The sequence below is a fragment of the Lynx rufus genome, unplaced genomic scaffold, assembly GCF_022079265.1.
Source record: "Lynx rufus isolate CCGP_SWC_20201006 ecotype Redwood Valley unplaced genomic scaffold, mLynRuf1.p SCAF_6, whole genome shotgun sequence".
NCBI lineage: Eukaryota > Metazoa > Chordata > Mammalia > Carnivora > Felidae > Lynx > Lynx rufus.
Genome location: NW_025814878.1, coordinates 71,243,762 through 71,270,442, shown reverse-complemented (window position 1 = coordinate 71,270,442; position 26,681 = coordinate 71,243,762). Strand labels below are relative to the sequence as shown.

Genomic DNA, 26,681 nt, shown 5'->3' with positions numbered 1-26,681 from the left:
AAGCCTAAAAGAACAATGAACTACAGAACCACTCTTAGGAAACACAACTAGGCCCCCTTCAAAAAATATGCCCTCCCCCTAGGTAGGCAGCCTGGCAACATGTGTCCAGTGGCAAAAAAAAAAAAAAAAAAAAAAAAAAAGGACGTTAGAGTGGGAGAGAGCCAAAGCATAAGAGACTGTTAAAAACTGAGAACAAACTGAGGGTTGATGGGGGGTGGGAGGGAGGGGAGGGTGGGTGATGGGTATTGAGGAGGGCACCTTTTGGGATGAGCACTGGGTGTTGTATGGAAACCAATTTGTCAATAAATTTCATATCTAAAAAATAAATAAATAAATAAATAAATAAATAAATAAATAAATAAATAAATTGCCATGAGCCACTGAGAGTAATATGATTCTTATTCCTCCCATTTTGAATCGAAGTGTTGATTATGGTTATTCTGTTCCTGCCTCACCACTGAATAGCTAAGAGCAGCCACACCAAGGAATAAAACACAAGAAGCTTCATTTGCATCTAGACCTGATTTAGATGACAGGATCCTGAACTTTGGGCCTGTTGTTGTTGTGGGATGAAACTTCTGGGAACCTAGGATGGAGATGTGCATATTTTACATGTAGAATGTAAACAATTTGTGAAGGATGAGAATCTAGATGGAAAAAGGCTGTGATAAGCATCCTGGCCTTCCTACCAATCCCAGTGAATCAATAACATTAATAAAATAGTAATTGTTAGAAGTCACTAAATTTGGATGTGGTTTATTATGGATAAATGATATGTTTTTGCAGGTGTTGTGATGTTAAAAGGTTAACCATCTGAATCATCTGAGTTGGGATTTGCTAAAAGTCAACAGAAATTACAGCCCAGTTCATACCTATTATCCTAGTATAGTTATTAACAGCATCCTCTTTCAGTGGGTTTGGCCAATAGATTATGTGGTCATCCTACTTATAATGTACTACACAACAATGAGTTAAGGCTTTCCAACTAGCTGGAAGTTAACATATTTAATCATATAAATGTATTTCAGACGAAATGTAAAATCTAAAACAGTGCTATTGTAAAGCCCAGCTGTTTTGTGAGGCCTGAAAACTTTAAACAATCTACTGGCAGGCTTCTTAAAAGCTGAGGTTGAAGTGCCAATGAGCTACTAATGGCTGCCAGAATTAAAATACCTTCTCCATGTGTGGAATATATTTGGACTTCGAAAATGTGAATTAGAAAAAGAACACAATTGAGAAAAGATGTTACACGTCCCCTCTTCTCTTTTCTCTCATTCTTTCCCATGCTAATAATTAAAGTATATATCATAAAGAAGTCTGACTACAATGAAGGGTCAATTATGAAGATTTATAAACAAGATAAAGCTTTTGAATTAAACCAGGAAGTTATAAAATTCTTCCAGTCATAATGTCCTTGTCAAAAGTTACTATTTTTAAAAAATGTCATGACAATTAAGGCTTGAGTGCATTCATGGAGAGCTTTCTGACCAAAAAAATTAGTATCTACACAAAACAATTTAACAAGATTACCCAATTTTGATAATGGCTCCATAGACCAACTAGCTTGGCATACAAGTGATATTAATTCATTGTATTAAAAACTTCTTATGGCCATAAGTAAACATTTAATACATCTTTGATGGAGAATAAATGAAAGACTTGGTATCAAGCAAACACTTAAAAAAGGTTAGACTTTCTTTAGCAAGAGATGTCACATACAATACATGTGGTGTCACTAACGACTTATAAGCATGAAAGAAGGAAAAAGAGTAGGGGAAAAACAGTAAAAGACAAAACATATGGAAATATAAGAGAGTTCCAAAAAGGAGAGAAGGAGGGAATACACTGGTGAAGCTAGTTACTCATTAACAATATCCCATTTCTGGAAACTTGGAAATTTTTATTCAAAGTATTCATTTATTTAATGCTAACAGAAATCATTATCAACTTTCACCTTGTTCTGATCTCTCACATTCCTGCCTTTCCAATATGGAGATGGAGAATTAAAAAATATTTTCTTAAGAATCAAAAAAATAATTTATTTTTCATTCCTAAATAGACGTTAGTGTGTGTTTAGGGTTGCCAGGCATCCTGTATCTGTGGACATATCCTAAATTTAATGATTTTTATCCTGTGAACACCCTAAATATTCTGTATTCAGATTTTTTCCAACAAGTTACAAAAATCTGGTAGTCAGAAAAAAAGTTTCTTAATATTTTAAGGATTCTTTTTTCATTACAAAGGCAATGTTTGCCTATCAGAAAATTTGAGAACACTGAAAAGTAAAATTAGAAACAAAGAATACCAATAATCTCTACTGACTACTAGTATCTTGATGCATATTCTTCTAGGTCCTTTTCTTTATGTCTATGCATGTAGAATATTATCTCTCCAAATGTATGACAATATCATAGACTGTTTTATAACCCCTTTTCACATAGAATATATCATGAGGAGTTTTCAGGTCATTAGATGAACACTTTAAAAACTTGTGGTCTGTATTCAAATTCTGGCCTCCTAGAAAGGATGAACAAATTAACATCTCCACCCAATGACACATAAGTACAGATCTTTCTTATGATAGACTTACATCCCAATAAACCCATCATAAATTGAAAATATCTTGAAAATGCATTTAATACACCTAACCTATGAAAAGCATAGCTTAGTCTGGCCTCCCTTAAATGTGCTCAGAACACTTACATTAGTCTACACTTGGGCACAATCATCTACAAAAAGCCTATTTTATAATAATGTGCTGGATATCTCCTTTAATTTCTTGAATACTCCACTGAAGAATAGAATGGCTGTCTGGGTACAGAATGTAAGCGTATTGGCTGTTTAACCTCGTGACCGTGTGGCTCACTGGGAGCTGCAGATGGCTGCCTCTGCCCAGCATCACAAGAGAGACAGAAGATCATACCACATACCACTGGCCTGGGAAAAGATCAAAATTCACAATGTGAAGTATGGTTTGTACTGAATGCATATAGCTTTGGCACCAATGTGAAATCCAAAAATCCTAAGCCAAACCATCATAAGTCAGGAACTGTCTGTATATCTATTTTGTTGCAGCTTCAAGTAAAAGTATTATCTTTCCATAAATATGTGTGTGTGTGTGTGTATATATATATATATATAATATACATATAAATATATATTAAATACACAAATATTAAATATATAAAAATACATATATTTGTATATATAAAATGTTGTCAAGTAGCATTCATTTGTATTTTTCTTCTAATACTGTTAAATGTTTTTTTATAAGTTTATTGATCATTTTTATTTCTTCATTTGTAAATTATCTATGCCCATATGTCCCTAGGCAATTTTTACATTTCACATTTGACATTTTCTTATTGACTTCAAAGTGTTCTCTAAATATTCAGAATATTATCAATATTTATCTGTAATGGTATGAACACTCCCCACTTTAGCATTTGTTTTTAAGTTTTATTTATAATATACAGATAATCATTTTCTTTGTTGTTATTTACTCATTTTCAAATTAAAAAATCAGGTTCTGTAAATAGTATATAATTTTAGCTATTTTGCTGGCTCATATCATCAGTACAATTAAGCAAACCAACTGCCAACATTCAGTCAAGAGTCTGAGACATAAAATTTTAAATATTGCATAAAAGCAATATTTAAATGTCAGCATGCATATGAGCTGGCACAAATTTTAAAAAGTGGTAGAAGTAAAAGTGATTAAAATCTGACTGTGATTCAGTAAATCTGAAGCAGGGCCCAGGATTCTGCATTCTTTTTTTTTTTAATGTTTTATTTATATTTTGAGAGAGAGAGACAGAGAGTGAACAGGGGAGGGCAGTGAGAGAGAGGGAGACACAGAATCCGAAGCAGGCTCCAGGCTCCGAGCTGTCAGCACAGAGCCCAACACAGGGCTCAAACCCACGAACCATGAGACCGTGACCTGAGCGGAAGTCAGATGCTCAACCAACTGAGCCACCCAGGCACCCCAGGATTTTGCATTCTTAACATGCACCCTGGTAATTCTGAAGTAGTTGCTTCATGGAACATATATTGAGAACCACCAATTTCAAATTTATATTATTAAGTTAAAATAAAAGTATTCTACTTCCCCAAAGGTTTCTGTCTCAGGTAAATATTTTGTCCTATTTTAGTTTATATAATGGGTATTCCTAAATAGATCACAAACTTCAAGAACTTCCTGATAGTTTTAGTGCGTATAAACCAAACTGAAGAGACCTCATTTCACTTCCAAGGCATTGGTTTAGTATCTCAAAAAATAAAGAAATTCTTGATACCATCCATTATCATCTAATTTAGAGAGGATGAGATAAAAAGAGACCACAAAAAGTAAGCACGTGACACTACAAACCGAAAGCCTGGAAACTGAGCGATCTTCTTTCCTCTGACTTTACTGTAATGATTAGTGTTCATTCCAGTGCAGGATCACTTGTCTGAAGTGACAAGCAATCCCATAATATGAAAGGAAGAAGACAGAAATGAAGGAGGGTAGAGGGACAAATGACATTCTATCTGGGACCCAATGGTAGGCAGAATAATGAGTTCCCCTATTCTTAGAACAGTAAACATGTTACCTTATGTAGCAAAAAGGACTGGAGATGTGATTAAGAGTGAGTCTTGAAAATTGAAAAATCTTTCCTGGCTGTAGTCAGAGAAAGAGATGTGACAATGGAAGTAAAGCCAGAAAGACACTACATTGCTAGCTTGAAAATGGAAAAAGAGTACCATGAACCAAGGAATGGAGGCAGTCTTTAGAAGCTGGAAAAGACAGGATATGAAACACAGCCCTGTAGACACCTTTAATGATTTTAGCCTTTTGAGATTTGTGTCAGACTTTTGACCTATAGAACTATAATGTAATATATTTGTATTGTTTAAGGCATTAAGTTTGTAGTAACTTTTTACGGTAGCAATAGAAAACTAACACATTAAAGCCACATTTTAGCGCCAACACTAGTTTCTGTGCAAGGGCTAAAAGATACATGGTAGCTATATATGACATAAGGTCTGTAAGGTTTTTCTTCAGTTTCTCTCCATCATAGCTGGTTCATGCCAAATATGAAGAACAGTTTCTGGAAGACAAGGGGGAATTTTCTGAATGCAAGAAGGCTTCGACTTTGTGAGTTCAAGTTCCAGTAAGGATTCTAGATCTAGATACACTGTAAACATAAACCAAAGGGCAAACGAAACATAAAACCTGAATCAGAAATCTGAGACCTAGAGCAATGATTTCATAAATAAAGAATAACTATGCAAAAAACAAGTGCCCATGCCCTCTTTAAGAGTGACCAAATGTTATGGGCCAAATTGCGTCCTCACCAAAATCATATGTTGAAGTCCTAACTCCCAACACCTCAGAATATATTTGGAAATGGAGTCTTTTAAAGAGGTAATTAAGTTAAATGAGGTCATTAGGGTGAGTCATAAACCAATATAACCAGTGTTCTTGTAAGAAAATATTAGAACACAGATGCACACAGAGGAAAGACCACGTGAAGACACTGGAGAAAAACCAGAGGAAGAAAAGCCAAGAAGAGAGACCTTAGAAGAAATTAACCCTGTCAACACCTTGATCTTGGATTTCTAGCCTTCAGTACCCTGAGAAAATAGATTTCTACTGGTTAACCACCCAGTTTGTAGTACTGTTTTGGCAGCCCTAGAAAATACACCACATAATACATGAAGCAGTCTTCAAGACCTAATAAAACCTAGATCAGCATGTAGGGGACACAAGGAACATCTACTCACATCTTTAGTCAAACAGCAAACTTTGATATTGGTCACTTATATAAGAAAAATAGACAAATAATAAACATGATTACTACAAAAAGATTTTGCAATAATGATTTAAAAAGAAACTGAATATGGGATGCTGTTAAAAGACAACTGAAGAAAATTTACTTGAAGTAAATTGTACACAGCAACTGTTTCACAAGGAACATAAAGAAAATGTGATCTATAAAGTAACGGATGAAAAATAAGACAGATATACATATATCTTGACTAAATGAATGCTTTGCTTTATTAACCTAAAGAAAAAGAGTATTTTTTAGCCAAGCACTTTTATGGCTCAGTTTCAGTGTCTTTGTTCTTTTTTTTTTTTTTTTTCCTAAGATTCTATTTTTAAGTAATACTCTACATCCAACATGGGGCTTGAACTTATAACTTCAAGATCAAGAGTCACATGCTCTCCCAACTGAACCAGCCAGGCACTCCATTACTGTCTTTGATCTTTAAACCTTCTTTAGGTGAAAGCTGCAGAGATTTAAGAAGTCAGGTGAGTATGATTTATACCAAGTGAAGAATGTCTTATCAATGGACTCCTAATTTCTTTCCTGTTTTCATTACTACTCAATATAGGCATTTATAATAAAAGACGAAACATTTATAATTTATAAAAACGGATCTAGTTCTCAAACTTTCCTACATTATTCTGGATAAGGAAGTAAGTTATTTTATCAATTGTTTGTATATTTTTACCATGAGGTGCCAAACTGGACAGAGATTCACAAAAGACAGAAGATTAAAAGCTTTTACCACAGGGAAAAACAAAAAGTCTTTATCACAGGAATATTTTCACAGCAAACAATTTTCCACATGTGAAAGTGGAACATAAAGCAGCAACATAAAAACTCCATTATATTTTACACTGTCATATCGTAGTGAATTTTGTCTTCTCAGTAAAGCAGCAGTAAAAATAAAAAGAAAAAAGGGTCACAATGAATTAAATAAGAACATTAAGAGTTAGCAACTCATCTCAATCTAAATATTTCACTATTCTCCAATATATATTAATTAAGAGCTATAAACATAAAAATTCAGGTTATATTGCTCATAAGTTAGAATGTTACTAACAGATTTTGAACTTCAATAGCTAACAGAAAAATAAAATCATGTGTTGGAGCATTTCTATCTATTTTAAGCAACAGAAAAGTTAATCTAGAATCTAAATGGCTTCGATTCTTCCTGATATATAAGTGCTTTATTGTTAACAAAATACAGTTGATACGTGTCCCAAAAGTGAATAAAATTATGAAAAAGTTAACTAAAAAACAAAATATATTCTGCTTAATAAATAAAACATACCTCTATTAGTTTTTGGAAAAAAAGAAGACAGATGTATACTTAAAAATAATCATTCTTCTGATGAACCAAATCAAATATCACTATTTCTTTGCTTAAAATTTTGAATACCATATAACATTAGCAGAATAAACATTGTTGCTATTGCAAATGGAACAATTTTTGTTGATTAGTTATTACAGATACTTAGAAAAGCTGTTGAGTTTTAACATTTATTTTATAAGCATGGGGCGCCTGGGGGGCTCAGTCAGTCAAGCGTCTGACTTTGGCTCAGGTCATGATCTCATGGTCCATGAGTTCAAGCCTCCCATTGGGCTCTGTGCTGCCAGCTTGGAGCCTGTAGCCTGCTTTGGATTCTGTGTCTCCCTCTCCCTCTGCCCCTCCCACACTCATACTCTGTCTCTCTCTGTCTCAAAAACAAACAAACATTAAAAGAAAATATTTATTTTACAAGCAATCACTTTTCTGATGGCTCTAATTTGGTCATGATAATTTTTACTTGATTTTCTTGGTTTTCATCAATAAACATATTACCTATAAATAATGAAAACTGTGTCTTTTCCAGGAAACTATCACCTTTGTTTTTATTGTCTTATTGCAAAGGCTAGTACTTTCTGAATAATCAAAGAGAACAGTGATAACAAGTGTCTTGATAACTTTAAAGGAATTCCTCTAATATAGCACCATGGATTATGATGTTGCTAATAGTTTGAATAATTTTTGACATTAAAAGTATTCTGCAGGATTCAGTTTGCCAGTATTTTATGAAAGATTTTTGTTCCTGCATCTATATTCATAAAACTAACATTTAATAAGTACTTACAAAATGTTAATCACAATCATAAACACTCTAAGAGTATTAAATTGTGGTAACTCTATAAGCAGGTACTCATTTTATGAAGGAAACTGAAGCACTGAAGAGTTCAGTAACTTTTTCAAGAGTACACACCTAGAAAGTGGTAAAGGTAGGAACATGGGTAAACATGAGCCAAATTATCAGTTTCTTGTTATGTGCTATTTTTCTTTTTTACCAGGTTTGGATATCAAGGTTATGTTCCTTTCAAAATGAAATGTGAAGCTATGAATTTTAATATACTCTGGAACATTTTATAGAGTACAGGAGCTACATTTCCTTAAAAGTTTGAATGATCAAATCCATAATCTTATATGAGTTTACAACTGAATTCTACTTAATTTAACATTAAAATTTAGACCTATTTTTCCTTTTGTGTGTTTGTCTCTTATATTTTTGTCTATTGTTTACATAAATCTGTGACATGATTCACAAGCATTCAACCATTTTGGATAGAGCCTGACCATTTTACTTAACAGCCTAGGAGCCCCAACTAACTGTCACAAGGTGGAGACTGACCACACCAGAAAAAATTACCATGTGACTTGGGGTGGGCGACTTTGGTCCAAATGTAATCGGTCGAACAGGTGCCCGAGTTCACAGGGGCAATCAATCAATCAATCATGTCTAGGTAATAGAGCCCAAATAAAAACTCTGAACAGTGGGGGTTACATATCAATCTCACACATTAATACCACAGGGTAACTTGTCCTGACTCCACAGAAAGGAAAATAGAATCTTCACATTTGGAACCCTGAGACTCTGTCTTATGCATCTCTTCCTTTCACTGATTTTAATCTATATCCTGTCTCTATAATACATTATATTGTGACTATAATAGCTTTCAGTGAGATCTGAGTCCTTTTAGTGAACTATCAAGCCTGAAAGTCAGCTTTGGGCAATCTCCCACACTGACAGCACAGAGCCTGCTTGGGATTCTCTCTCTCCCTCTCTCTTTCTGCCCTTCTCCTGCTTGTGCTCTCTCTCTTTCTCTCTCTCTCAAAATAAATAAATAAAACTTAAAACAAAAATATTTCCTTTATAAAAGGTTAAATGAACATTCACATATATAGGAAGTTAAAAATTATAACTTTCTCTATTAATGAATATAAAAACTGTTCAAGGTAATATATTACTAATGGGTCAATTGCTTTAGAAGGGAAGAAAACAACTATAAAAACTGTACATATTCTACCTTTAATTTCTAGTATGTATCACTATAAATGAATCTAACTATTAGCAACAAAGGATGAACAAAAATGTGTACTGATATACAACTTTAAGATTCTAAAATACTGATCCAGGAATGAGAAACACTAAATTCCAAATCATCTACTACAGGTTTAAACAGACTTTTAAAACTACATTTCACACTGATTAAACTTAGTAAATCCTTTGGGATTAGTTCCTGCATAGTATGGAATCAATAATTTTAAAAAGTAACTATGATCTCCTAAAGTAAAACATATACTCTGTAGAATAGTGGTGTGAATGTTCATCAAAGGATACTAAACACTAAAGAGCTAGTAAAGGATTAATCTTGTTATAGAGAAGGGGAAGAAAAAGGGAAAAGAGAAAGAATAATTTTCTTATAAGACTTAGGGGAAGAGTTTGAGGAGGGAGGGAGAACTAGACAGAAAAGAATGAATTTCATGAAGTTCTTGAAAAAAGCTCAAAACGCAAGAATTGGTGCTATATTTTAAGGTATTCATCTGTCTTATAGACTTAAATTGTTTACCTCATTTTCTGTTCCCACATCCAGAATAACAGGCAGACATTCTTGAGGATTCATCCCTCCACAGGCTGTATACAGTGCAAGCTTGCCCACAGGGATGCCCATTCCATTACAGCCAAGGTCTCCCAAGCCAAGAATACGCTCTCCATCAGTCACCACAATAGCCTAGAAAAGAAAAAAAAAAAGTATCTATTAATAGATGTTTGAAAATCCAGGGGCACAGTTCCTGGTCGCTACTTCTGAAGTAGAAGTCTCTACTTATGTAATGAAATATTAAGCTATCAAAAACCATAAATTGAATATACATGTAAGAGATTTTATATGATCTTAAGTGTGGAAGAGTGGAGGGAAGAAATAAAGTTGATATGTATTTTTAAACTATTTTTTAAAAAATACATATATACGATTAATTGGTTAGTGAAGAGAGAAGAGACGATATGCACATAAAGAGTCAAATAACTTTTGTGGTGAGTGGGAAGACACAGGGAATTAGGAGCTCAAAGTGAAACTGAGAGAAGCTTTGAAACCAGTACCATCCACTTTGAGCATGATTTTGGGAGTGCCCTAGTTAAATAATGCATGACTGCTAAGTATCCTCCAAATGCTTTGATGTTTACTTTATGCATCTTGGCACCATTTTCACAGCAATTTTCACACATCCTACTTTCAGAGCAATGTTGAACTATCCTCTTTAGCAACCTAACCACTGGATATTGTTCTACCATTTTTGAAATATGCCAAGTCCAGTCTGCTACTTCTTTTACCTGGTAATCTTCCACTAGACTCAATGAATTTTGTGTATTTCTTTCCAATCACCTTGAATATCTAGGAGTCATACATTTTAATCATGAGGAGATTTTATTTCTAATTTATTTGAGATCTGTGTGAAATTAACACATCTAACATCCTTGTTCTGTGACTCATGGCCATTATATGAATTTAAGCAAAACCAATCTCATGAGACACAATTTATTAGATTTTCTATAAACTGCTATACTCATTATTTCCATGGAGCCTTGGGAAAATGTCAGTCATTTGACCTTAAATAAATGGACAAATTAAATTTTCTGTTTCTTATTTGTGAAATGGGAAGAATAAAGATACTTTACAGAAGAGGTGAATAAAAATAGGATCCCACTGTTTTGTTCACTACTGTGCGCCAGCACCAAGCACAGCATTTGGCACATAGTATACAATGAATAAACATTAGTTAATTGAATAAATCTATGATTCAATAAAATGATATGCAAAGTACTTAACCATAGTTCCTAGTATATTACAAATCCTCAACAAATTGTAGCTATCAATACTATTATCATCAAAAGTTTTACAGAGTCATAGTATTTTTGAAGGGGAATTTAGAATATATTTAGTCCATCCCTCTTATATTATAGATTAGGAAATTAAGATCAGAGAACTGAAATCATCTGCCTGAGGTATTTACCTGGTTAATACCAAAGAGCCAGAAACCAGGTATGTTAACCTCTAGTACAATGTTTTTCCACTATGCTATAGTGCAGAACATATTTTAAAATATACTTTTGAGGGGCACCTGGGTGGCTCAATCAGTTGAACATCTGACTGATTTCTCTGCTCAGATCATGATCCCAGTTTTGTGAGTTCGAGCCCCACACAGGACTCTATGCTGACAGCACAGTGTCTGCTTGAGACTCTCCCCCTTTCTCTGCCCTTCCCCTACTTGTGCTCTCAAAATAAATAAATAAACTGAAAAAAATTTTTAAATATACTTTTGAGATCTTTTTACATTTCTGTTCACCTATATTATGCAGCTCTTAAAGAACTGCCCTAAAAATAAATACATTTGAGAAGTGGGTGAAAATTATTTTTGCATATCCCATAAAGACATGATCTTTGTCAAATTTTCCATGTCTAATCGCAAAGGGTCAATAGGTTATGCTGTTTTGAAGAAGGCAACTTGATATCACTGGGTTAGCTGGCTCTGATTTAAGATAAGAAAGATAAACAAATACTGCAGAAAATGGTAACTTTGCTTTTTAAATTAAAACCAAATTTCCAAAGTCCAAATACTTCAAACACATATTTGAGATTGTTCTATTTATCATACTATCATAAACAGAGGTACTTTTATCTATCGCTGATAATGTATATTTTTATAAATGTGTCCTTTAAACAGGTAAAGCCAGTTGGCCTGCATATATTTTAAAAATATTTTCAGAATATGGGGCGCCTGGATGGCTCAGTTCTTCAAGCATCCGACTTCGACTCAGGTTATGATCTCACAGTTCATGAGTTCGAGCCCCACATCCGGCTCTGTGCTGACAGCTCGGAGCCTGGAGCCTGCTTCCAATTCTTGTCTCCCTCTCTCTCTGCTCCTCCCCTGCTCACACACTCTCTCCCAAAATAAAGATTAAAAAAATTTTTTTAATTACATATTTTCAGAAGATATTTTAGGACAGCAACATAGTCATATAACTTAGATATGATCTGAATAATAATGTATATAATGCTTTCCAGGTTTCATTAAAGATATTTAGACCCAGGGAGTTGCTACTTGTGATTTTCATCCAGAGATGCGTGGGTGGCTCAGTCAGTTAAGCATCTGACTTTGCCTTAGTCATGAAATCACGGTTTGTGAGTTTGAGCCCTGCATTGGATGAGCTGAGTCCCGCTTCCGGTGAGCTGGAGGCCTGCTGTGGGTGAGCTCGAGCCTCACTTTGGGTGAGCATGAGTCCCACTTCTCTCCCTCTCTCTCTACCCCTTGCTCACTTGCACCCTCTCTCTCGAAAGAAAAGAAGAGGTTGAAAATAACATAGTATTTCCATTTATTTTTTATAGCACATCTAAATTAAACTAAATCTATGTCTTACATATAAAGTCAAAGAAAAATGTTCTTTTTCTTCATAAATTTTATTCCCTAAGCTCTTCTCTCATCCTGAGCTATTAATTTTATTATATAAATATGCCATGGACATTTATAAAGGTGATAGCTATTTGAGTAATTTTTAAAATGTTTTGAGGCATTTGCTATTTTAGCAGCTTACGTGCCTTGTTACAAATGTACATTTGGAGCATTAATTTGCAAACATTTCAACATTGAAGGGTAGATCTTAATAGTGAAGGAACCCTCTGAAATACATAAAATTGCCATCTACACAGCTTATCATTATATTGACCTTCCCTTGGCTTTTGTTTTTACCTACTCTATCTCCCACGTAAGGAAAATCAAGCAGCTGGATGTCTTCTATACAACAGTGAAGTCACAACAGCAGGATTATCTCAGTAAGACAACTGCAATTCTCTCAGTGATGTCTGCATTTCACAAATTCAACCTTCATCCCACTCTGTCAATTTTTATCTGGGCATTACCTGACTAGTAACTCTGTATGAAACATGCGGGGGTTCTCCGGCACACACACAGACACCCTCACCATATGTCTTGTCTTCATTCCTTCTTTTCCTTCCCCAGGGCCTTTCTACTATGGTCACCCTGGGTGCAACACTCTTGCCTCTTCTTCCTTCTCTGATGCACCTTCCTCAAGCACTACTTACATAAAGCCAGTCCCCTTCTTTAAATATGACATTCTATTATTTCAAGTCTAAACACCTCTTTCTGAATTTCAAGAACTTTCATAATAATTTGAAATCTGAATTCCACTACATTTCAACATTAACACTTAGCTTTGTTCAGGGCATCCAAATCACTTACTGCACAAAAATACACCATTCTCTTCCTGAACCAGATACTTACATGCATCTCTTCCCTTCCTAAGATAGGATCTTCTTCCCTTTGTAATTATCCAAAGCTAAATCTAAGTTCCAATTTTGCTAAAACAATTTGACTGTTTCAGCCTTCTCTGAATGACATTATCCTCTGAATGAATATGGAATTTACAATTTATACCAGTTTACGTACATATTGTCTAATAATTGATTGCCTTTGTTTTATGTGTGCCTTCAACTATACAGTAGAGACGACATCTTATTCTTCAATATTCTATTACATATAAACAGCTGCCATTTAAGTGCCTATTCTGTGTCAGATACTATGCTAGACTTTTAAAATAATAGTAGGTGTAGTTAAGATCAAGAATGTCAGTGAGGGCCTAATATAATATTAAGAGTTGAAAGACTAAAGGTAGGCTACTAATGAAGATAAATATTCAGAGATGAGCTAGGAAAAACATAAAGGTGACTGTATTGCCTAGCTGTTATGATTATATGGATATTAATTATTAATATTAATAGCCATATTAATTAGCCCTCTCTACCCTAGAACTATTTTCTATACTGACTCATTCTTAAAATTCTCTCTAGATTCCAGTTAAATTGTACGTGTCCTTCTTAGACATTTTATACTTCACAGAATTAACACATTTTGGGGGTAGTTCCTAAGGACAGGATCTGTGGACAGTGCAGTTTACCTTGTGGGAGAAAAAGCTAAGGAAGCAACTTAGGTTAAAAAAAAAAAGTGAAAAAATTGGGAAGACTGGAAATCATGAAAAACATTCTGCTTTACAAGTTTGCCTGGTATAAGCCTCAAAGAGCAAAGTGAATCAATTTTAGCCATGACTGCTCAAAAGAAAGATCAGTAAGGGGGTGATGCTTCAGAAGTCATAGCTGCATTATCGACAATAGCCAAAGTATGGAAAGAACCCAAATGTCCAACGATGGATGAATGGATAAAGAAGATGTGGTATATATATATACAACAGAGTATTACTCGGCAATCAAAAAGAATGAAATCTTGCCATTTGCAACTACGTGGATGGAACTGGAAGGTATTATGCTAAGTGAAATTAGTCAGAGAAAGACAAAAATCATATGACTTCACTCATATGAGGACTTTAAGACACAGAACAGATGAACACAAGGGAAGGGAAGCAAAAATAATATAAAAACAGGGAGGGGGACAAAACATAAGAGACTCTTAAATATGGAGAACAAACAGAGGGTTACTGGAGGGGTTGTGGGAGGGGGGATGGGCTAAATGGGTAAGAGGCATCAAGGAATCTACCCCTGAAATTATTGTTGCACTATATGCTAGCTAACTTGGATGTAAACTTTTTTTAAATAATAATAAAAATAATTAATTAATTAATTTTAAAAAAAGAAGTCACAGCTGAAGTGCCTCTGGCACCCCTAAAAAGTATCAGTTTGTTCATTCTTACTCCAAAAACATAGCACAAAGTGCTTGGCACGTGGAAGGAAGGAAGGAAGGAAGGAAGGAACGAAGGAAGGAAGGGGGGAAGGAAGGAAGGAAGGAAGGACAGACGAACAAGAGCCAAGGCAGGGACAAGTACTTCTCACATTCCTGAGACAAGGAAGGTGACAGGGTCCATGTCCAAGAGCAAGGGCTCTGAGGCCTGCATGCACCTTCCAACTGCCACCCTGCACTACTGTGGAGCACACTCCCCTTTCCTTTCCTCACTGAATTATTGTGATAATTGTAAGAGTTAATCCAGGTAGTGTCTCGCACTGAAAGCTACTAAATGCTGGATACTATTCTTATTTTATTTTCATTAGCTCACTCACAGAGGAAAGTCAGATGAGCTACTTAAGGTCACAATGGTAAAGGAAATGGTAAAGGAAATGGATTTTTTGTGTACCTGTGTTCCTCTTAGTGGATGATTAAACCCAACAAATGTGAAAAAGGATTTTGCTTAAAGAAATTCAGAGGCAACTTCAACATTTATTCAACACTTATCATTTATAATAAACAAAGAAATACTAAGAACTTAGATAAAAATAATGGGGAAACTTAGTCTCTAAATGGTATCAGGATAAAATTAATCCAGTATGCAAAAATTAAAGGAATATAAATTAGGTGACATTCACTAGAAAAGCTAGTGAATGCTATCTGATATCATGAAAATTGTCAGCATGTTACAGGATAGAAAAAAGAACAAATTTGCCATAGTAGAAAAATTGGATAACTTACCTTGATGACATCTTCTGGCCACGCATTAAGAACTGAAGCAATATGCCCTTGGTCATGGATACTAATAAAGAGACCCCTGACAGAAAAAAAAAAAAAGGTAGTTTTGATTTACTTCAGACTTGTGAAACTACCATGAATATTTAAAATTTTTTTCAAATTTGTTTGATACACCTCCATTTTTATCAAACTAGTGAAAATTATTTCCTTACACATTTAAAAGCTAGGAATCTTATAAATTAGGGAGAAATTACCTTAAATAATGTATTGACATTAAAGGTAGATTATAATAATAAAGGTTCATTCTTATTACATATTCTTTAAGATTTTGTAATTAAAGAAGCATTCACTCTTTTATATACAGAGAATTAAATAGCATTATCAATTCCACTCATAGATTTATTTAGGCTTTCATTAAATAATATACATAAAAGCACTTAGAAAAAGATGAAGTATATGTAAACAGGCATTTTCAGTATACACGCCACTTGATTACATAGTCACAGTGTGAAGATGAAAGCCTGTATTGGAGTGACTGGTGTCACTGACTGGCTGGAGTGACTGACGAATGCTGGGCACTCCTTTTGTGTGAAACTTACTTGATTTTTTTTTTTAAGTTCAAATACCCAAGTTACAATTCTTTGATTTGCAGTCTTAGTTGCTGTTTTCAACTCTGTTAAGACTCAATTGAAGTCTTTAACACTGCCTCTCCTGCCTCCCATTTCCTATGAAAACCTAACAACTGAAAATTAAAATTAAAAATGAACTTCAATATCTTCATCTCATTTAAAAGCTTTACTTTAGTATTGTTAAATGTAACTCAAATACAGAGAGCCAGATACAACCAATGTACAGCTTAGTGAATTTTTATAAGGCAACCACCCTTGTACATAATAGCATTTAAGCAGAGAGAGCCTTGCAGGCATCCCAGAAACCCTCCACATGTTTCTCCCAATCAAAACCCTCCTCCCCTCCTAAGAGTACCAACTGTCCCAACTTTTATGGTCTCTTTTCTTTAACTTATAGTCCTATCATCCAAATGAAAAGCCATCTCTAGACACAATTTGTCTTCTAAAGTTTCCCATAATCTGAATTTTGCTGATTAAATTCCTATGGTATAGATTAACAAATTACTCTTTCTTCTGTATTTCTTGAGAAATTGGTAATTGAATTTAAAGGCTTAATGAGATTTGTGTCCATTTTTTATAAGACACTTCATAGTTGGGTGTTATCAGAAGATGCATAGTATTATCACCAGCTAGGCCTTAAGACTGGATCCTTCCTGTCCACCTGCTTGTACTCACTGACATTTGTCCTCTATTTTTCCTTACCTCTTCTTTCCCGCTTATCTCTTAACTGAGGCAAATGGGAAGTAAAACTTTCTCTTGAGCAACAGAGCCTATCCTGACCAGCCGGCCCAGACTACCCAGACTAGTGTGGATTTAACCCGACTCACACCTGAGCGGATGGATCCTGGAATGACCTCCAGAGGGACCAACAACTACCTTTATCTTGTTCTAATACTAGAATCTCTGCCCAGGGAGGAGGCACAAGCTCCATTTACGTAACACACAATGTATGTATAGACATGTTTCCTTAAGGCACATGCATGACCTTATGCTTGCCTCTACATACAATGATGACAAGGCAGCCCTGTCTAAATACTCATCCTAACTCTAAACAAAAGAAACCCAACCACCCTTGCTCAGGAGTCACGGCTTTGGAAGCCATTCCCCATGATCTCCTTATTTGCTGCAAATAAAGTACTTTGTGAGATAACCTAACCCAGTGCAGTTTCTGATGCACAAACAAGCAAACTCACATTGGTTCAGTTACAGTATCTTGCAGTGTTTTGTGTGATTGCCACAGCTGCTAATGCTTAATATCTAAATTCATTAATTCATTAGGGATTACAATGGAATATTCCAATTCTGTCAATCATTCCTCATTTGCTGAAACTCTTCTTTAAAGAGAAATTTCACCACACCTATTGTTTGGTTACCCAATGGTAAAGCTGATAAAAAAGCTGGATTCTTCCTCTTTACTTACCAGTTTTATTTTAATGTTTATTTATTTTGAGAGAGAGAGAGAGTGTGCGTGTGTGTGTGTGTGCGCGCGCGCACGTGCATGCGTGCACTAGTGGACAAGGGGCAGAGGGTGAGGGAAAGAGAACCCCAAGTAGATTCTGCACTGTCAGTGCCAAGCCCAATGCGGGGCTCAATCTCACAAACCGTCAGATCATGACCTGAGCAAGATCAAGATCAAGAGTTGGATGCTTAGGGGTGCCTGAGTGGCTCAGTTGGTCAAGCATCCACCTTTGGCTCAGGTCACGAGCTCTCTTTTGGAAGTTCAAGCCCCACACCGGGCTCTGTGCTGATAGCTTGGAGCCTAGAACCTGCTTCAGATTCTGTGTTTCTCTCTCCCTCTCTGCCCCTCCCCTGCTCGCGCTCTGTCTCTCTCAAAAATAAATAAACATTAAAAAAATAATAAAAAAATAAATGAGTTGGATGCTTAACTGACTGAGCCACCTACGCACCCCTTTATTTACCAGTTTGTGAAATAAAGAGGCCATTTGCTAGAATCCTTCAAGAATTTCCACTAAAGTGTGTGTGTGTGTGTGTGTGTGTGTGTGTGTGTGTGTGTGATCAAAATAAACTCATGGATTTAAACATATTTGATGTGTTTTAATCCATCACAGTTACTTTCTTTATTGATACTAAAATTGTCCCATACTTAGTCAGTGGAAGACTCTTCATGTTGGCCTGAGTCCTTTTGACATAACTATAGTTTTGGACAGCTTCCTTGATCTTGGTTATGACAAAATGTTCCTTTTTGTCTCTAAAAGGTCTGCCCAAGGCCCATGAGCCATTTCTTTAAGAATCCCTGTTTTCTTCTGGTGGAAAATGATATTTCAAGACCACAATCCAGGTAATAGACATCCCTCCTGCTATTGGTTGGTTAAAGTACTGTTATAGAAAATTAAAAACATTGTTAAGATTCACTTCCTACTTATGGCCAGAAATCTCAATTTGGCACTTTTTTTAAGTTTATTTATTTGAGTAATATCTACACGCAATACGGGGCTTGAACTCACAACCACATGATCAAGAGCCGTACATTCATCCAACTAAATCAGCCAGGTGCCCCAAATTGGCACTCTTCTTTTGCAAAATTTACCACTATGATTTCCTAGCAAATTCAACTTAGCAGTCTCTGAGAGGGCCATTTCACACTTTCTCTTTTCCCCTCACCTCCTACACCCATCTCCCTCTCTCAGCTGATGAGCAAATCTTCTTAGATCCAACAAGGTGAAAACTACCTCATCTCTCTAATATAAACTCCACTAACCCATCTGCATCTTTTAAAGTAGATTTTTTTTTTTAGCAGTTTTAGGTTCACAGCAAAATTAGGCAGAAGTTATAGAGATTTCTCACAAACTTCCTGCCTCCCCTCCACATGACTACCGGCCTCCTCACCCCCACCCCCCCACCGACAACATCCTTCACACCACAGTGGACACTAACACATCATTACCACCCAGAGTACATAGTTTCCATTAGGGTTCACTCTTAGTGTTGTACATTCTGTGGGTTTGGACATATTTACAGTGATATGTAGCCACAATTGTAGTATCATACAGAGTAGATTCACGGCTCTGAATGTCCTCTCTGTTCTACCTATTTATCCTTCCCTCTCAACCCCCCAGCCACCACTAATCTTTTTACTGTTTCCAAAGTTTTCCCTTGTCTAAAATGTCATATAGCTGAAATCATACAGTTTATAATCTTTTCAGATTGGCTTCTTTCACTTAGTAAAAAGTTCCTCCATGTCTTTTCATGGCTTCATAGCTCATTTCTTTTTAACACTGAGTAATATTCCATTGTCTGAATATACCACAGTTTGTTTACCCATCCACCTACTGAAGGACATATTGGTTGCTCCCAAGTTCTGGCAATTATGATAAAGCTATTAAAAACTTTTGTGTGCAGGTTTTTGTGCAGACATAAGTTTTTAATTCCTTTGGGTAAATATCAGGAATGCAATTACTGGATTGTATGATAAGAGGAGGTTTTAAGAACTCACAAACTGTCTTCCAAAGTAGCTGTTTTGTTTTGCCTTCCCACCGGAAATGAATGAGAGTTCCTATTGCTCTATATCCTGACCAGTACTTGGGTGTTGTCAGTGTTCCGGATTTTGTCATTTTAATAAACGTGTAGTGGTAGCTCACTATTGTTTTAGTTTGTATTTCCCTGATGACGTGAAATGTGGAGTATCTCTTAACATGCTTATTTGCCATTAATATATCTTCTTTGGTGAGGTGACGGTCAAGGTCTTTGGCCCATTATTAAATTGGGTTATTTCCTTATGGTTGATTTTTTAAGAGTTATTTGTATCTTTGGGATAATGTCCTTTGTCAGATATATCTCTTGCAAATATTTTTTCCAAATATGTGGCTTGTCTTTTCATTCTCATCACAGTGTCTTTTTTTAAGTAAACTCACTGCCAATGTGGGGCTCAAAATCACACCCAAAGATCAAGAGTTGCATAGTCTACCAACTGAGCCAGTCAGTCACCCCGACAGTATCTTTCAGCAAGCAGAAATTTTATGGGGTGCTTGGGTGGCTCAGTCAGTTGAGCGTCCGACTTCAGCTCAGGTCATGATCTCGCGGTCCATGAGCTCAAGCCCCATGTCAAGCTCTGTGTTGACAGCTCAGAGCCTGGAGCCTGCTTCAGATTCTGTGTCTCCCTCTCTCTCTCTGCCCCTCCCCTGCTTGCACTCTGTCTCTCAAAATTGAATAAACATTTTAAAAAATTTTTTAAGCAAAAGAAAGCAGAAATTTTAAATTTTAATGAAGGACAGCTCATCCATTATTTCTTTCAGTGGATTGTGCCTGTGGTGTTGTATCTAAAAAGTCATTGCCATAACTGAGGTCACCTAGATTTTCTCCTATGTTATCTTCTAGGAGTTTTATAGTTTTATGTTTTACATTTAGGTTTGTGATCCATTTTAAGTTAATCTTTGTGAGAGATATAAAGTCTGCCTAGATTCATCTTTTTGCACGTGGATGTCCAGTTGTTCCAGCACCATTTATTGAAAAGACTACATTTTATCCATTGTGTTGCTCTGAATTTCTGCCTTCCCTCCTGTTACAGTGGAAGAAATTTCCTATTGCCAAGGCCAACCTCTCACATGCACTCTAGATTCTACTCCATCACAGCTTTTCAAGGGCTTCATTCCTACAATTATCCCATCTCTATGCTATACCATCACTTTCTCTACTGGATCATTCTTACTGGCATAACAACCTGCCTTAATATTATCTATCTTCTGAAAAGACTGGGTTTTGTCCTCTACTCTCCTCTCTTCAGAGCAAAACCCTTCAAAGATTGATGTATTCTTTTTTATTTTTTTTAGAGCTAATTGTCTTTATTTTTTTATTTTTATTTTTTTTAATTTTTTCAATATATGAAGTTTATTGTTAAATTGATTTCCATACAACACCCAGTGCTCATCCCAAAAGGTGCCCTCCTCAATACCCATCACCCACCCCCCACTGCCTCCCACCCCCCATCAACCCTCAGTTTGTTCTCAGTTTTTAAGAGTCTCTTATGCTTTGGCGCTCTCCCCCTCTAACCTCCTTTTTATTTCCCTTCCCCTCCCCCATGGGTTTCTGTGAAGTTTCTCAGGATCCACATAAGAGTGAAAACATATGGTATCTGTCTTTCTCTGTATGGCTTATTTCACTTAGCATTACACTCTCCAGTTCCATCCACATTGCTACAAAGGGCCAGATTTCATTCTTTCTCATTGCCACGTGGTACTCCATTGTGTATATAAACCACAATTTCTTTATCCATTCATCAGTTGATGGACATTTAGGCTCTTTCCATAATTTGGCTATTGTTGAGAGTGCTGCTATAAACATTGGGGTACAAGTGCCCCTATGCATCAGTACTCCTGTATCCCTTGGATAAATTCCTAGCAGTGCAACTGCTGGGTCATAGGGTAGGTCTATTTTTAATTTTTTGAGGAACCTCCACACTGTTTTCCAGAGTGGCTGCACCAATTTGCATTCCCACCAACAGTGCAAGAGGGTTCCCGTTTCTCCACATCCTCTCCAGCATCTATAGTCTCCTGATTTGTTCATTTTGGCCACTCTGACTGGCGTGAGGTGATATCTCAGTGTGGTTTTGATTTGTATTTCCCTGATGAGGAGCGACGTTGAGCATCTTTTCATGTGCCTGTTGGCCATCTGGATGTCTTCTTTAGAGAAGTTCTATTCATGTTTTCTGCCCATTTCTTCACTGGGTTATTTGTTTTTCGGGTGTGGAGTTTGGTGACCTCTTTGTAGATTTTGGATACTAGCCCTTTGTCCGATATGTCATTTGCAAATATATTTTCCCATTCCGTTGGTTGCCTTTTAGTTTTGTTGATTGTTTCCTTTGCTGTGCAGAAGTTATCTTCATAAGGTCCCAGTAGTTCATTTTTGCTTTTAATTGCCTTGCCTTTGGGGATGTGTCAAGTAAGAAATTGCTAAAGCTGAGGTCAGAGAGGTCTTTTCCTGCTTTCTCCTCTAGGGTTTTGATGGTTTCCTGTCTCAAATTTAGGTCCTTTATCCATTTTGAGTTTACTTTTCTGAATGGTGTGAGAAAGTGGTCTAGTTTCAATCTTCTGCATGTTGCTGCCAGTTCTCCCAGCACCATTTGTTAAAGAGACTGTCTTTTTTCCATTGGATGTTCTTTCCTGCTTTGTCAAAGATGAGTTGGCCATACGTTTGTGGGTCTAGTTCTGGGGTTTCTATTCTATTCCATTGGTCTATGTGTCTGTTTTTGTGCCAATGCCACGCTGTCTTGATGATGACAGCTTTGTAGTAGAGGCTAAAGTCTGGGATTGTGATGCCTCCTGCTTTGGTCTTCTTCTCCAAAATTACTTTGGCTATTTGGGGCCTTTTGTGGTTTCATATGAATTTTCGGATTGCTTGTTCTAGTTTCGAGAAGAATGCTGGTGCAATTTTGATTGGGATTGCACTGAATGTGTAGATAGCTTTGGGTAGTATTGACATTTTGACAATATTTATTCTTCCAATCCATGAGCACGGAATGTTTTTCCATTTCTTTATATCTTCTTCAATTTCCTTCATAAGCTTTCTATAGTTTTCAGCATACAGATCTTTTACATCTTTGGTTAGATTTATTCCTAGGTATTTTATACTTCTTGGTGCAATTGTGAATGGGATCAGTTTCTTTATTTGTCTTTCTGTTGCTTCATTATTAGTGTATAAGAATGCAACTGATTTCTGTACATTGACTTTGTATCCTGCAACTTTGCTAAATTCATGTATCAGTTCTAGCAGAGTTTTGGTGGAATCTATCGGATTTTCCATGTATAATATCATGTCATCTGCAAAAAGTGAAAGCTTAACTTCATCTTTGCCAATTTTGATGCCTTTGATTTCCTTTTGTTGTCTGACTGCTGATGCTAGAACTTCCAACACTATGTTAAACAACAGTGGTGAGAGTGGACATCCCTGTCGTGTTCCTGATCTCAGGGAGAAAGCTCTCAGTTTTTCCCCACTGAGGATGATGTTAGCTGTGGGCTTTTCATAAGTGGCTTTTATGATCTTTAAGTATGTTCCTTCTATCCTGACTTTCTCGAGGGTTTTTATTAAGAAACGGTGCTGAATTTTGTCAAAGGCCTTTTCTGCATCGATTGACAGGATCATATGGTTCTTATCTTTTCTTTTATTAATGTGATGTATCACATTTATTGATTTGCGAATGTTGAACCAGCCCTGCATCCCAGGAATGAATCCCACTTGATCATGGTGAATAATTCTTTTTATATGCTGTTGAATTCGATTTGCTAGTATCTTATTGAGAATTTTTGCATCCATATTCATCAGGGATATTGGCCTGGAGTTCTCTTTTTTTACTGGGTCTCTGTCTGGTTTAGGAATCAAAGTAATACTGGCTTCATAGAATGAGTCTGGAAGTTTTCCTTCCCTTTCTATTTTTTGGAATAGCCTGAGAAGAATAGGTATTATCTCTGCTTTAAACGTCTGGTAGAACTCTCCTGGGAAGCCATCTGGTCCTGGACTCTTATTTGTTGGGAGATTTTTGATGACTGATTCAATTTCTTCGCTGGTTATGGGTCTGTTCAAGCTTTCTATTTTCTCCTGATTGAGTTTTCGAAGCGTGTGGGTGTTTGGGAATTTGTCCATTTCTTCCAGATTGTCCAGCTTGTTGGCATATAATTTTTCATAGTATTCCCTGATAATTGCTTGTATCTCTGAGGGATTGGTTGTAATAATTCCATTTTCATTCATGATTTTATCTATTTGGGTCATCTCCCTTTTCTTTTTGAGAAGCCTGGCTAGAGGTTTATCAATTTTGTTTATTTTTTCAAAAAACCAACTCTTCTTTTGTTGATCTGCTCTACAGTTTTTTTAGATTCTATATTGTTTATTTCTGCTCTGATCTTTATTATTTCTCTTCTTCTGCTGGGTTTGGGGTGTCTTTGCTGTTCTGCTTCTATTTCCTTTAGGTGTGCTGTTAGATTTTGTATTTGGGATTTTTCTTGTTTCTTGAGATAGGCCTGGATTGCAATGAATGTTCCTCTCAGGACTGCCTTCACTGTATCCCAAAGCGTATGGATTGTTGTATTTTCATTTTCATTTGTTTCCATATATTTTTTAATTTCTTCTCTAATTGCCTGGTTGACCCACTCATTCTTTAGTAGGGTGTTCTTTAACCTCCATGCTTTTGGAGGTTTTCCAGACTTCTTCTTGTGGTTGATTTCAAGCTTCATAGCATTGTGGTCTGAAAGTATGCATGGTATGATTTCAATTCTTGTATACTTATGAAGGGCTCTTTGGTACCCAGTATGTGATCTATCTTGGAGAATGTTCCATGTGCACTCGAGAAGAAAGTATATTCTGTTGCTTTGGGATGCAGAGTTCTAAATATATCTGTCAATTCCATCTGATCCAATGTATCATTCAGGGCCCTTGTTTCTTTATTGACCGTGTGTCTAGATGATCTATCTATTTCTGTAAGGGGAGTGTTAAAGTCCCCTGCAATTACCACATTCTTATCAATAAGGTTGCTTATGTTTGTGAGTAATTGTTTTATGTATTTGGGGGCTCCTGTATTCAGCGCATAGACATTTATAATTGTTAGCTCTTCCTGATGGATAGACCGTGTGATTATTATATAATGCCCTTCTTCATCTCTTGTTACAGCCTTTAATTTAAAGTCTAGTCTGTCTGATGTAAGTATGGCTACTTCAGCTTTCTTTTGACTTCCAATGGCATGACAAATAGTTCTCCATCCCCTCACTCTCAATCTGAAGGTGTCCTTAGGTCTAAAATGAGTCTCTTGTAGACAGCAAATAGATGGGTCTTGTTTTTTTTTATCCATTCTAATACCCTATGTCTTTTGGTTGGCGCATTTAGTTCATTTACATTCAGTGTTTTTATAGAAAGATATGGGTTTAGAGTCATTGTTATGCCCATAGGTTTCATGCTTGTAGCAATGTCTCTGGTGTTTTGTCTCACAGGATCCCCCTTAAGATCTCTTCTAGGGCTGGTTTAGTGGTGACGAATTCCTTCAATTTTTGTTTGTTTGGGAAGACCTTTATCTCTCCTTCTATTCTAAATGACAGACTTGCTGGATAAAGGATTCTCGGCTGCATATTTTTTCTGTTCATCACATGGAAGATCTCCTGCCATTCCTTTCTGGCCTGCCAAGTTTCAGTAGAGAGATGGGTCACGAGTCTTATAGGTCTCCCTTTATATGTTAGAGCACGTTTATCTCTAGCTACTTTCAGAATTTTCTCTTTATCCTTGTATTTTGCCAGTTTCACTATGATATGTTGTGCAGAAGATCGATTCAAGTGACGTCTGAAGGGAGTTCTCTGTGCCTCTTGGATTTCAATGCCTTTTTCCTTCCCCAGATCCGGGAAGTTCTCAGCTATTATTTCTTCAAGTACACCTTCAGCACCTTTCCCTCTCTCTTCCTCCTCTGGAATACCAATTATGTGTATATTATTTCTCTTTAGTGCATCACTTAGTTCTCTAATTTTCCCCACATACTCCTGGATTTTTTTATCTCTCTTTTTCCCACTTCTTCTTTTTCCATAATTTTATCTTCTAGTTCACCTATTCTCTCCTCTGCCTCTTCAATCCGAGCTGTGGTTGTCTCCATTTTATTTTGCAGTTCATTTATAGCATTTTTAGCTCCTCCTGACTGTTTCTTAGTCCCTTGATCTCTGTAGTAATAGATTCTCTGCTGTCCTTTATACTGTTTTCAAGCCCAGCGATTAATTTTATGACTATTATTCTAAATTCACTTTCTGTTATATTGTTTAAATCGTTTTCGATCAGTTCGTTAGCTGTTGTTATTTCCTGGACGGTTTTTTGAGGGGAATTCTTCCGTTTCGTCATTTTGGATAGTCCCTGGAGTGGTGCAGGACTGCGGGGCACTTCCCCTGTGCTGTCTTGAATAACTTGCGTTGGTGGGCGGGGCCACAGTCAGACCTGATGTCTGCCCCCCGCCCACCGCTGGGGCCACAGTCACACTGGTGTGTGCCTTCTCTTCCCCTCTCCTAGGGGCGGGATTCACTGTGGGGTGGAGTGGCTCATCTGGGCTACTTGCACACTGCCAGACTTGTGGTGCTGGGGATCTGGCGTATTAGCTGGGATGGATCGGCAAGGTGCACAGGGGTGGGAGGGGCAGGCTCAGCTGGCTTTTCCTTCGGAGATCGGCTTCGGGAGGGGCCCTGCAGCACCGGGAGGGAGTCAGACCGCCTGAGGGATGGATCAGCAGAAGCACAGTGTTGGGTGTTTGCGTGGTGCAAGCAAGTTCACTGGCAGGAACTGGTTCCCTTTGGGATTTTGGCTGGGGGATGGGCGAGGGAGATGGCGCTGTCGAGCGCCTTTATTCCCCACCAATCTGGGCTCTGTTGTTCGGGGCTCAACAACTCTCCCTCCCGTTGTCCTCCAGCCCTCCCGTTCTCCGAGCAGAGCTGTTAGCTTATAACCTTCCAGATGTTAAGTCCCTCTTGCTGTCAGAAC

At 36.7% G+C, this 26,681-nt stretch overlaps 1 protein-coding gene across 1 annotated transcript in view; it reads right to left on the bottom strand.

Moving 5' to 3' along the window:
* Positions 1-26,681, bottom strand: part of ME1 (malic enzyme 1) — a 191,385-nt gene that overhangs the window by 98,004 nt on the left and 66,700 nt on the right. The window contains exons 4-5 of the mRNA XM_047102453.1: positions 15,610-15,685; positions 9,693-9,854 (exon numbers count right to left, since the gene is read on the bottom strand). Of these exons, the coding sequence (XP_046958409.1) occupies positions 9,693-9,854; positions 15,610-15,685 (238 nt within the window). The remainder of the gene's footprint in view (positions 1-9,692; positions 9,855-15,609; positions 15,686-26,681) is intronic.